The sequence below is a fragment of the Canis lupus genome, chromosome 20 (genome assembly GCF_003254725.2).
Source record: "Canis lupus dingo isolate Sandy chromosome 20, ASM325472v2, whole genome shotgun sequence".
Classification (NCBI taxonomy): domain Eukaryota; kingdom Metazoa; phylum Chordata; class Mammalia; order Carnivora; family Canidae; genus Canis; species Canis lupus.
In genome coordinates, this window is record NC_064262.1 from 3,373,393 (window position 1) to 3,385,795 (window position 12,403).

The 12,403-nt window shown below is 42.6% G+C and overlaps 1 protein-coding gene across 4 annotated transcripts in view; it reads right to left on the reverse strand.

Annotated features, from left to right (window-relative positions):
• The window catches only part of ACAD9 (acyl-CoA dehydrogenase family member 9), a 49,554-nt gene that overhangs the window by 22,279 nt on the left and 14,872 nt on the right, over positions 1-12,403 (reverse strand). For 3 of the 4 annotated variants that reach the window (XM_025448578.3, XM_049098542.1, XM_025448596.3), the window contains 4 exons: positions 6,977-7,078; positions 3,086-3,192; positions 1,894-1,994; positions 965-1,043 (listed from right to left, as the gene is read on the reverse strand). In XM_025448578.3, the coding sequence (XP_025304363.1) occupies positions 965-1,043; positions 1,894-1,994; positions 3,086-3,192; positions 6,977-7,078 (389 nt within the window). Of the gene's footprint in view, positions 1-964; positions 1,044-1,893; positions 1,995-3,085; positions 3,193-6,976; positions 7,079-9,462; positions 9,654-12,403 lie in introns of all 4 variants that reach the window. The other variant, XM_049098543.1, reaches the window with a different exon arrangement.

Genomic DNA, 12,403 nt, shown 5'->3' on the forward strand with positions numbered 1-12,403 from the left:
TACGGAGACAGTCCACGCTCTTAGAATCAAGGAGTCACGTGTCCTCAAGAAAGCAAAGCAGGCAGGCAGGAATAAGGAGACAGGAAGGGTGGGGGGGTGGGGGGGAGATAAAGGGATTTTTCAACAAACTGGGATGTATGAAACTTATTTGGCTCTTGATTCAAGCAAATTGTTGGAAAATACAAAGGTATGAGACACCAGGGAAACTGGAATGCTGACTACACAAAGAAATGATAAATTTTTAAATGTGTTAATGGCATTTTGACTTTGTTTTTTTAAGTCTTATCCTGTAGAGATGTGTTGAAACTCTCAGGGATGTGATGCAGGGATGCTGAGCAAGGAAACAAGGTGGGTTAGGAGCTAGTTAACTGCTGAAGCTGGTGCCAGCTGCGTGCAAGTTCATTACACTAACCTTTTCTATGTATTTGAAAGTTTGTGTAATAAATTAAAAGAACACACAACAGTAGCTCAGGGAGGTAGCTGATTCTGCATCAGCATGTAGACTCTGGAGCCAGAATGCCTTGCTTCCAACTTGCTTCCAATCCTGGTTCTGCCACTGAGCAGACATAGGATGCTTGCAAGACAAGACACTTTACTTCTCTGAGCCAGTATCTTCTTCCAAAAAAAGAGAATAGCATCTGGGTGCCTGGATAGCTCAGTTGGTGAAGAATCTGCCTTGGGCTCAGGTCATGATCCCAGGATTCTGGGATCGAGCTCCTGCATCAGGCTCCCTACTCAGTGGGGAGTCTACTTCTCCCTCGGTCCTTCCCCCACAGCTTGTGCACTCTCTCAAATAAATAAATAAAATCTATAAAAAAAGAGAGAGAGAGTAACATCCATCTGAGAGCTGCCTCAACAGCATACAAGAGATGATGTGCATGTGCTTTAGGGCCCAAGGCGTGTGGAGTGGTCAATACGCAGTGCAGGCCATAGCTAAGATGCTCGGCAGGCCACAGACAACTACCTTGGAGCCATTGAGGATGTAGTGCTTCTTATCCTCACTCAGCGTGGCCCTGGTCTTGATGGAGGCCGCATCACTGCCACTGTGGGAACAGAAACACGCAGTTGAGGAGAGCGATGCCAGGGATGGAGAACAGTTCTGGGGCTAAAAATGGAGGGTTTGGTACTTTAACACAGGGGTTGGCAAACTTTTAAAAATAAAGGGCCAGATAATAAATGTATTCAGCTTTGCAGGCTATGGGATGTCTGCCTGCCTGCTCAACCCTGCCACTGTGGATAGGGGGCCAAACACCCTGTGAACAAATAGTGTGCTCTAGTAAGACCTTATTTATGAAGACAAGCAGGAGGCTGGATCTGAGGGTCCCTGCTTCATCACACGAAAGAGCGGCAGTGTAAACAACCTGGCCTTAGGCTGAAACCTGGGAATGTGCATGCAGAATGGGCTCATCTGAGCTCCTGCGAGGAGGAGTGTGGGGCAACCTCGGTTCCCAAGTGAGGGGAAGTAGGATGGAGCACGGTCCAAGTAATGGATCTGTCAAAAGTCCTAAGTCCTAAGCGGGCTGTGTGACCTCGGGCTGATGATATGACCTCCTTGAACCTCAGTTCCTAACCTGCTCATGGACAATACTGCCAGCCCTATACATCTGCAAAGTTGCTTGGAAGCCTGAATGCATTATCCTATATAAGGTGTACTCAGACCACAAAGCAATTATTTGATGGGTGCTGTTGGGTTCATATCTCATTTCAAGTCTGAGACAGAGAAATAAGGTAAAGAGAATTGATAAGAAAAGTTGCTGAGTCAACTCTCTAGCAGATTCAAGGAGAGAAGAGAGAAAAGACCACCTATTCACCAAAACCCACAACCCTCATCCTAGGGCGCCCTGGAAGATGCCCTGGAGGCTGCCATGTGGCACCTCTTGCCAAGGGGCAGACCTGGTTGGCTCCGTCAGACAGAAGGCGGCGATGTGCTCCCCCGATGCCAGTCTGGGCAGGTATTTGGCCTTCTGCTCCTTGTTGCCTGCCAAGATGATCCCCTAAACAAAACACACACAGGCCACTATCAGCTGTGGGGAGAAAAGAATGTGTGAAAGGTGCTTACAGAACACAACCCCTCCTGGAGCAAACATCTCATGCAGGAGAGGGATACCCCAAGCGCAGAGCCAGCAGCCCCAAGTGGGAAATGGAGAGCTGCTGACAGGTCTGAGGAGTCAGGCTGCTAAGGAGCCACCCCGAAGTGCACGCTCCAGTGGGGCCTGGGCCTGGAGCACCAGCATGGCTTTGGGTCTGACTCAAGGATTGTCATCACTGTTCCTCCGCTTCCGGGCTGGGTAAACTGGGGCCAGGATGTCCCTCCTCTGAGCCTCCATCCTATCAACTCCACATGGGATAATCCTACCCACGGGAGGGGTGTTTAGATGACAATACATGAAGACACAGGAATGCTAGAGCCACACCTAGGATAAAAGTGCACAGGCAGTGTCAGAACTGTCCCACCCCTTCTCAGTCAGTGCCATGAGGAGAAGTCTGCTCTTTCACTGGATGACTGTGGGGAGCAAGTGCTCGGGGATGGGTGGGTGGTGGGGGGGGGGGGGGAGGGGGAAGAAGACAGGCATACTGTTCACTTTCTAGCGTGAGCAGAGCCAGCCTTGAGTAATGAGATGGTCACTGAAAGCTGTGTGACCATGGACCTGCCCTAAAATGCTCCAAGCCCAAGGGTAAGGAAGACATGCACACAAACAGCAGGAAGGACACTCAGGCCCCTCATGACTCAAGAGCTCAGCAGGGGAGGCTTGCTTCCAGCGGTAAGGTGAAGACAGGCTCCTTGGAGGCAGTAGCATCTGATGTGAACCTTGAAAGATGGGTAAAAGGCAATGGGGACAGGAGGATGATTCCAAGGGAAGGGACAGTGTGATCAAAGCGATACTGCTTGTGTGGGGGCCATGTATCTCCAGGTGTGGCTGGGGAGAGGAGGTGCATAGGGGAGTGCTGCGGGGCCCCCCTCTAAGACCCTGAGACAGCAAGCCCAATTCACGTTCTGGTAAAAGTGAGCAAGCCTCCTGCCCCCATACCACCACATGACTCCAGACCTTCAGAAAGCATCAGATGGAAACCCTAGACACTTGACCTTGAGGCCAATAGCCTGATGCGCCGCCAGGGTCACAGCAATCGACCCATCCAGGCCAATGATCTCTCCTAGACGTGCATACATGGTGTTGGAGAGGCCCAGGCCACCTAGGGAAGAAACAGATCAGCTTTACTTATGGTCCAGACCCAAGTTCCTCCAATTAAAGGCGAAGGGCTTGACTGTTATAAAGTTAACACCACATCACCATTTTAAGAAACCATAGTACAGAAAAGTATAAAGAAAACAAAAATTATCTGTAAATTTATCAGAGCATTGTGCATACCCTTTTAGATTTTTTTCTAGGCATATAAGCATGTTATCATAAAAATATAATATTTAATACAAAAAGAGTACCTTCACACATATTAAATCATTTAAAATGTTGTGAATATCTTCTGTCATGGATATAAATCTTTATAAACCTGACAGCTGTCTGGCATACCATTCCTGGTATCCAGTGGGCTCTAGGACAGGTTTTCTTGGACTCAGCACTACTGACATTTTGGGATGGATTATTCTTTGCTGTGAGGAACTGTCCAATGCACTGTAGGACATTTGGCAGCATCCTTGGCCTCTACCCACGATATGCCAGTAGTTCCCTCTCCCCTAGTTTTGATAACCATAAAGGTCTCTAGACATTGCCAAACATTCTCTGGGGAGGTAAATCAACCTGGAGAGAAATCACTCTTCTAGGGGTGCCTGGGTGGCTCAGTCGGTTAAGTGTGATTCAGCTCAGGTGGTTTGGGGATTGAGTCCTACATCAGGCTCCCTGCTCTGTGCAGGGTCTGCTTCTCTCTTCCTCTCTCCCTCTGCCCCTCCACACTGCTCTTTGTCTCTCTTAAGTAAATAAAATCTTAAAAAAAAAAAAGAAGAAAAAATGAAATCACTTTTCTAGGAAGACAACAAAGATTAAAAAAAACACAGGGCTTATGTATTTGGCATTAAAAATTTTTTTTTCTTAAAGATTTTATTTATTCATGAGAGACAGAGAGAGAGAGAGAGAGAGAGAGAGAGAGGCAGAGGAAGAAGCAGGCCCTGTGCAGGGAGCCCAACGGACTCGATCCCAGGTCTCCAGGATCACACCCTGGCCAAAGGCAGCACTAAACTGCTGAGCCACCGGGGTGCCCCATATTTTGCATTTAATCTTCAACTTCTAGAGGCAGCTGAGTGGACTCTGCACATCTTAAAAATGATAAAGTAGGGTCTAGGGTCATATGGCCAACAAGCAGCAGAACTGCGCCATAAATTCAAGTGGGGTCCCTGGAGCCACTGCACAGCCCAACTGCAGGGGGTTCCACTCACACATAAAGGGAAGGATGGCCTTGCTTGATGTGTAGTCCCCTGGGTTTAGCGTCCCATTTCTCCCCCTGTCCCACCCCTGCCTTTACACGAAAGTGTAAAACGAAACACTTTTGTTCTTACTTATTTTGTATCCTGAGGGAGGCAGTACTGTTTAAAAAAAAGAAACCAAAAACTTTCTGATGCTTCTCCACTAATGGAAGTATCACCAGAATCATGGAGGAATAGCAATCACATGAGGACAGATGACAAGCAGGTGGAGACTGCAAGCTTGGGAGGAGCTGAGGGGAACTACACACTGAGCCGCACGCAGGGAACCTGGGGAGAAAATCCAGGCTTGGTTGCCAAAAGGGCCTCCATTTCCCAGGATGGTGGTTTCCGGGACCTTTAGAATGCTCCAGACTGGGAACATTTCCCCCCAAATTTTGGGGCACAAACAAAAGGTTGCTGTTGTCCTCTTTTCTCAAGAAAAGATAAAGGAAAAGAAAAGGAAGGTGAAAAAGCCCCAAACTTATCTCAGGAAAGAAAGAACACTTTCACAGAAGATAGTAGGACAGAAAACAAGAATAAGGGGTGCAGAGTTGTATCATCTCATGCCAACAAACACACACCACCCACACATTGGGACAAAACACATGCAGATGGAGAAAGATGTAGCCCAAACTGACACAAAGTGTTTGCAGGAAAAATTAAGTATTTTTCACCAATGAAGAGGTAATTTAAAAATGCTTCCGAAGGGGAAATATATATTATTGCTAACCTGGCTGTGTCCTAGAGGCTTTCTTGGGTCACTTCTGTTTGCTCCAAGCACTTGTTTTTTGTTTTAAGCTGATGACAGACCCACCATGGCTCTCTGGCTCTGCCCCCACCTTCATTCTGTTCTAACGTTCACTGTGGACTACACAGTAGGGCAGACAATTCCCTGTCCCCCGTGAGCAAGGACATGGACGAGCCTCGGCTATTTGGGCAGAGCTCAGTCTCCATGCTGCACACAGAGGATGCAGCTTTGGGCAAGGAAACACAAGACGTGTAGCTTCCTCTATGGGGGCTCACGCCACTGTGTTCCACCAGGAGGGGAGGCAGCAGCACTGACAGTTTCTTGTCTTCTTGCAGATGGGGCAGTGTTGCTTTTACACATTTAGAAATGTGAGGAGAGGTAGATCATAAATGCAAGTAAGGTACATTGTTTAAAAGCTTAAAATGCTGCAATAAACATCCAAATGAACTAAGATGTAACCTAATCAAAATATGACTCAGAATCAAGTCAGGCATGTACTAATTGGTCCTAAATGTTCACATTCAGTCTCAGACTGGATCAGCTCCAGGCAGCATATCAGTGGGAACTTATTCTACAGACATTGAGGGTTTCCCAACCCTGGCTGCAAAAGTGGGGGAGGAACAACACAGACCTAACTTTAGTCTCTGAAGATAAACCAAGCAGGGAGACAGAATGTCAAGAGCTCCTGACTTCTTTGTCTTGCTTTGCAAAACTTAACTCACAACCTGGTTGGAAAAACACCCAAAATATTAAATGTCCAAATGACCAGCTCAAAGGTATGAAATAGGCCCAACCCCTTAAAGCACCATCAATAGTTCTTTCCCGCAAACCTGACTTGTAGCTGGTGAGAGGGCTCCAGAGACACCTCCAGCAGAGGGCTCATAGAGCAATGGGTGGTGCAGCGTGTGGGTGTATGGGCTTAGGAAACCAGAGCCACACTTTTATGTCAAAGGAGACGGAGAGTAAAATTAAATGGTGTGTGTGTGTGTGTGTGTGTGCACGTGGATCCATGTGTGACTACATTCGGCTCCTGTGCCACATTCTCTGCCCCTGTTCTCCCTAGCCCCAGCCCTACTTCTTGCATCCCCGTAGTTCCACAGAATTTAGATGACCAACTCCAGGTTAGGCAGAAGCGAGACAATGAGTGGTAGTGATTGGCCAGGTCTAAGAAGGCAGAAGCACACTGGGATCCTGGGGAGAAAGGCCAGGTCTTTCATCTGGGTGTAAAAACATCACTACAGTGATGTTGGGATTACGAGGTAAGAGCACAACGGGCCCTGCTCCAATGTTCTCAGAGATCCAATCTCCCACCTCAATACATGTGTCCTACAGCCATGTGCCTTATTCCTCTGCACCAGGAGGAAGCAGACTGGTAGACCCTGACACCTGAGCTCTCAGCCCACAGTCATCCCTCCAACAAAAAGGGCTTGCATCTCTGGAGCAATTCCTTTGTGGAGAGACCAGAGGGCCTCACAGTGCAGAGGACACTGCAATTGCCTGACATGGCTTTGAGGTTATACACACCCCCTTTTCCACCACCCCCGGGGACCTGGAGAGCACAGACATCCTGCGGTGGTCTATCCATGCCAAATGAACAAAATGCAGGCCAACAGTTCTTCCCGTTCATTTGTCCCTTAGTCCATACTACCCTCGATTTGGTCCATGTGTGTTTTTATTAATTCCAGTGGTTTTATACTTTGATCCTGGATATACTCCATTTAAAGACCACCTTTCCTAACAGAACCCTTTCCTGGATAAATATGGAGTGCTTTCTTAAGAGCCAAATCAGCAGGGTGGTGTTTTCCTTTACTTACCGTATTCTTCTGGGACTTGCATCCCAAAAAGCCCCAGGTTCTTCAACTTCTCTAATGTTTCATTTGGGATTTTTCCCTCCCGGTCAATTCTTTCAGAGTCCACTGCCAAGAGGAAATCTTTTGATTAAATAAAATATAAGCTATGTCTACAAAAATAAAAGTAAACAATTTTTATATAGCATACAATCCCAGGAACAGAAGGTTCAAAACTGACATGTCTAGTCAGTTATTCAGCATGTATTCAATTTCTCCTAAACAGCCTAGTCAGCATTATATTTCAAAAAACGGCCAATACCAGATAGTGCTCTGTTTTTTGACCTGGGTGCTATTCACATGAGTGTATTTGTTGTGTAATATTGCAGTAGATTATACAATATAAACTTTTCTGAAGGCATACTATATCTGAATTTTTAACTTACCATTACCTTCTAGAAAATTAGAAAATAAGAATGCAACTTTCAGAACTGTCCTAAAATGTCAGCCTAAATAGCCAAACTGTGGTAATACCTGCCAGGTAGGTATAACATCTTCCTAGTTTTCAGAAACTAGGACTATTCCACCCTAGCCCACAGATTCTGAGGACAATTTAATCTGCTTAACACCTAACTCACATCCATCAGAGCAGAACGGAGCAATCACTAGCATCAGGTCTGTAACTATATACCTTGTATGTACACACTTTGCCTGAATCAAGTTAATTAAAGTCTTCTTTCAAACTGTCAGCATATTATACTTCACTACTATTATAAATTTTAAAAACCACTGTAACCTATGCTTGGGAATTTTTATGCACGTGGGTCACTAATGAGAAATATGCATTCCCCAAGAGTCCAAACTTCTCATTTTTTTATTTGCCTTTTACAACTTTATTGACATATACAAATGGCATATAATAAACCACATATTTATGATATATAATTTCTTGAGTTCTTACATGTTTGCCCATGAAACTACTCCCACCAAATAATAAAAACTTCCTTTTCCACAAAAACTTTCCTCAGGCTCCCTGCGATTAATCCCTCAATCCATTTTTATCTCCAGGCAACCACTAATCATCTCCTTTTTGTCTACAGATTAGTTTGCATTTTTGAATTTTAAAACACACAGCAGGTATTTTTTTGATCTTGGCTCTCTGATTCAGTAGGATTCTGAGATTCATCCATATTACTGCATGTATCAATACTTTATCATAATACTTTTATTGTTCAGTATTCTGCTGTATGGGTATAAAACAGTTTATCCATTCACCTTTTGATGGACATTGAGATGGTCTATGAGCATTCACATTCAAGTTTTTACACAGCTGTTTTATTTTTTTATTTTTATTTTTATTTTTTTTTTTACACAGCTGTTTTAATTTCTCTTGGGTCACTACTTTGGAATGGAATGGTTGGCCTGTACAGCAAAGTATGTATAATAAGAAACGGTCAGGATCTGGGGAGACCCCTGCTTCCAAGATGGAGTAAGAGAGACCGGAATCATGTCCTTGCCTCAACATACTAAACACAGAGGGCAATGGGCACGGCATGCAGAAAAGCAACGAGCAACCTATTGCTAGTAAAGAAGAATTAGCCCCTAGGCTATGAATTCTCAACAAGGGCAACACCACCGTCAAAAGTAATAAAAACTGATTCTGGAGTGGGGCCACAAAAAATATATTTTTTAATGTACAGAGAAGAGAAATATAAATATACAAATAATACAGATATATAGTATAACTGTGGGATTAAAATTTCATGAATGAGATGTAAATAGGGGAAAATATCTAAAAAAGGGGTGGGGAGGGACAATAATGAAAAACAGGTTGAGAAACACTGCTCTATAGGATGCTCTACTCCCACTTAAGAAGCCTTGACTAAAACCAAAGACACCACCAAAATTAGATGTTCTTGAGGGAAAAATGATGTAAAAATCTTCAATTAAATATCAACAAACTGAATTTAATAATACATTAACTGGATCATTCATCATAATCAAATGGGATCTATTTGGGGATGCAAAGATAGTTCAACATCTGAAAATCAATGTGATTCATGACATTAACAAAAAGAAGGTTAAAAATCATGATCACCTCAACTGATGCAAAAAAAAAAAAAAGCACTTAATAAAATTCAACATTCATTTCTGATAAAAACTCAACAAAGTAGGTATAGAAGGAATTTAACTCAACATAAATAAAGGCCACATATGACAAACTCTTAGGAAACATCATACTCAACTGTGAAAAGCTGAGAGCTTTTCCCCAGGATCAGGCACAACACAAGGGTGCCCACACTTGGCACTTTTATTCAACATAGTACTAGAGGTCCTAGCCACAGCAATCAGATAAGAGAAATATATAGAAGGCATGAAAATTGGTAAGAAAGAACTAAAACTGCCACTATTTGCAGACTACATGATACAATACATAGAAAATCCTAAAGACTCCTCCAAAAACCTATTAGAAAAAAAATGAATTCAGTAAAGTTGAAGGATATAAAATTTACATTGAAAATGTTGCATTTTGGGCAGCCCGGGTGGCTCAGCGGTTTAGTGCCACCTTCAGCCCAGGGTGTGATCCTGGAGACCTGGGATTGAGTCCCATGTCGGGCTCCCTGCATGGAGCCTGCTTCTCCCTCTGCCTGTGTCTCTGCCTCTCTTTCTCCTTCTGTGTCTCTCATGAATAAATAAATCAAATCTGTAAAAAAAAAAATGTTGCATTTTATACACTAATAATGAGTTATCAGAAAGAGAAATTAAGAAAACAATCCCATTTACAGCTGCATCAAAAACAATAAAATACCTAGGAATAAATTTAACTAAGAAGGTAAAAGACCTGTATTCTGGAAACTATTAAAACAGCAAAAAAACAAAACAAAAAACAGTGAGCAAAGAAAGAAACTAAAGATGACAAAACATACCTTGTTTTAATTGCACTTCACAGATACTGCATCTTTTTTTTTTTACAAGTCTGAAGGTTTGGGGCAACCCTATGACAAGCAAGTCTACTGTCATTTGCTCATTTCATGTCTCTCTCACATTCTGGTAATTCTCACAATATTTCAAACTTTTCCACTATTATTGTATTTGTTGTGATGATCTGTGTTCAGTGATCTTTAATGTTACTACTATAATTGTTTGAGGTGCCATGAACTCTACCCATATGAGACACTGAACTTTAATGATCAATGTACATGTTCTGACTGCTTTACTGCCCAGCCAATCCCAGTCTCTCTCCCTCTCTTCTGGGTTCCCTATTCCCCAAGACACAATACTAAAAATAGGTGAATTAGTAACCCTACAATGGCCTAAGAGCTAAGTTGTCGATGCAGAGGAAAAGCTTTCGAAGGAAATTAAAAGTACTACTCCAGTGAACGCACAAGATAAGTGAAACAGCCTTACTGCTGACATGGGGAAGGTCTGAGTGGTCTAGAGAGAAGATCAAACCAGCCACAACGTTCCCTTAAGCCAAAGCCTAATCCAGAGCAAGGCCCTAAGTCTCCTCAATTCTGTGAAGGCTGAGAGATGCAAGGAAGCATCAGAAGTCTGAAGCTAGCAGAGACAGTTCATGCAGCTTAAGAAAAGAAGCCGTCTCCATAACATAAAAGTGCAAGCATAATTTTATATGCACTGAGAAAACAAAAAATTCATTTGTTTTATTGTGATATTTGCTTTATTGAGATAGTATGGAACCAAACCTGCAATATCTCTAAGGTATGCCTATACCATGCTGACAGACTGGAAGAATAGTGTTAAGATGTCAACACTATCCAAACAAAATCTGCAGATTCAATGCAATATGTATCAAAATAACAATGGCATTTTTCACAGAACTAAAATAAATAATCCTAAAATTTGTATGGAACCACGAAAGACCCTAAATAGTCAAAGCAACCTTGAGAAAGAATAAAAGCTGTAGGTATCAGAGTCCCTGATTTCTTTCTTTCTTTTTTTCTTAAAGATTTTATTCATTTATTCATGAGAGGCAGAGACAGGCAGAGACACAGGCAGAGGGAGAAGCAGGCTCCCTGCAGGGAGCCCAATGTGGGAATCGATCCCAGGACCCCGGGATCACGTCCCAAGCCAAAGGGAGACACATTCAACCACTGAGCCACCCAGGTGTCCCCACAGTCCCTGATTTCAAACTATACCACAAAACTATAGTAATGAAAACAGTATGCTACTAATATAAGAACAGACAAATAGATCACTGAGAAGAGAGTCCAGAAATATACCCACACTTTTAAGGTCAACTAGTCTTTTACAAAGGAGGCAGGAATGGAGGGAAAAGACACTCTCAATAAAAGGTGCTGGGAAAACTGGACAGCTACATTCAAAACAATGAAACTGAACCATTTTCTTACCCCATATACAAAAATAAACTCAAAATTTATTAAAGATTGAAATAGAAGACCAGAAACCATAAATCTAAAAGAAAACATAGGCAGTAAGCTCTTGGCCATTGGTCTGAGCAATAATTTTTTGGATCTGTCTCCTCAGGCAAGGGCAACAAAAAGCAAAAATAAATAGAACTACATCAAATTAAAAAGCTTTTGCACAGCTAAGAGAACCTCAACAAAATGAAAGGGTAACCCATTGAATGGAAGAAGGCATTGTAAATTATATAACCAATAAGGGGTTAATACCCAAAATACATAAAGAACTCACAATTCCATGTCAAAAACCAAGCAAGCCAATTAAAAAATGGGTAGAGGATGTCAATAAACATTTTTCCAAAGACAACATACAGATGACCAATAGACATAAGACACTGAACATCACTATTTATCAGAGAAAAGCAATTCAAAACCACAATGAAATATCACCTTAGACATGTCAGAATGGTTAGTATCAAAAAGAAACAACATGTGTTGGTGAGGATGTGGAGTAAAAGGAACCCTCATGCACTGTTAGTGGGAATGCAAAATCATGCAGCCCACTATGGAAAGGGAGTATGGAAGTTCTTCAAAAAATTAAAAACAGACCTACTATATAATCCAGTAATTCCACTTCTGGTTATCTGTATGAAGAAAGGGAAACACTAATCTGAAAAAATACATACATCTCTATCTTTACTGTAACATTAACAATAGCTAAAATACAGAAACAACCTCAGTGTCGCTTGATAGATGAATGGATAAAGATGTAGTACACATAAATAATAGAATACTATTCAGCCATTAAAGATGAAATCATGTCATTTGCAACAACATGAATAGATCTAGAGGATACAATGAAGTGAAATGAGTAAGACAGAAAATTACCATACAATTTCACTTGTACGTGGAATCTAAAAAGCAAAACCACCAAAACAGAAACAGACTCACAGACACAGAGATCAATATGGTGGTTGCCAGAGGGGAGGGGAGTGGAGGTGGAGGGATAGGCAAAATAGGAGAAGGAAATTAAAAGATACAAACTTCCAGTTATGAAATAAATAAGACCATG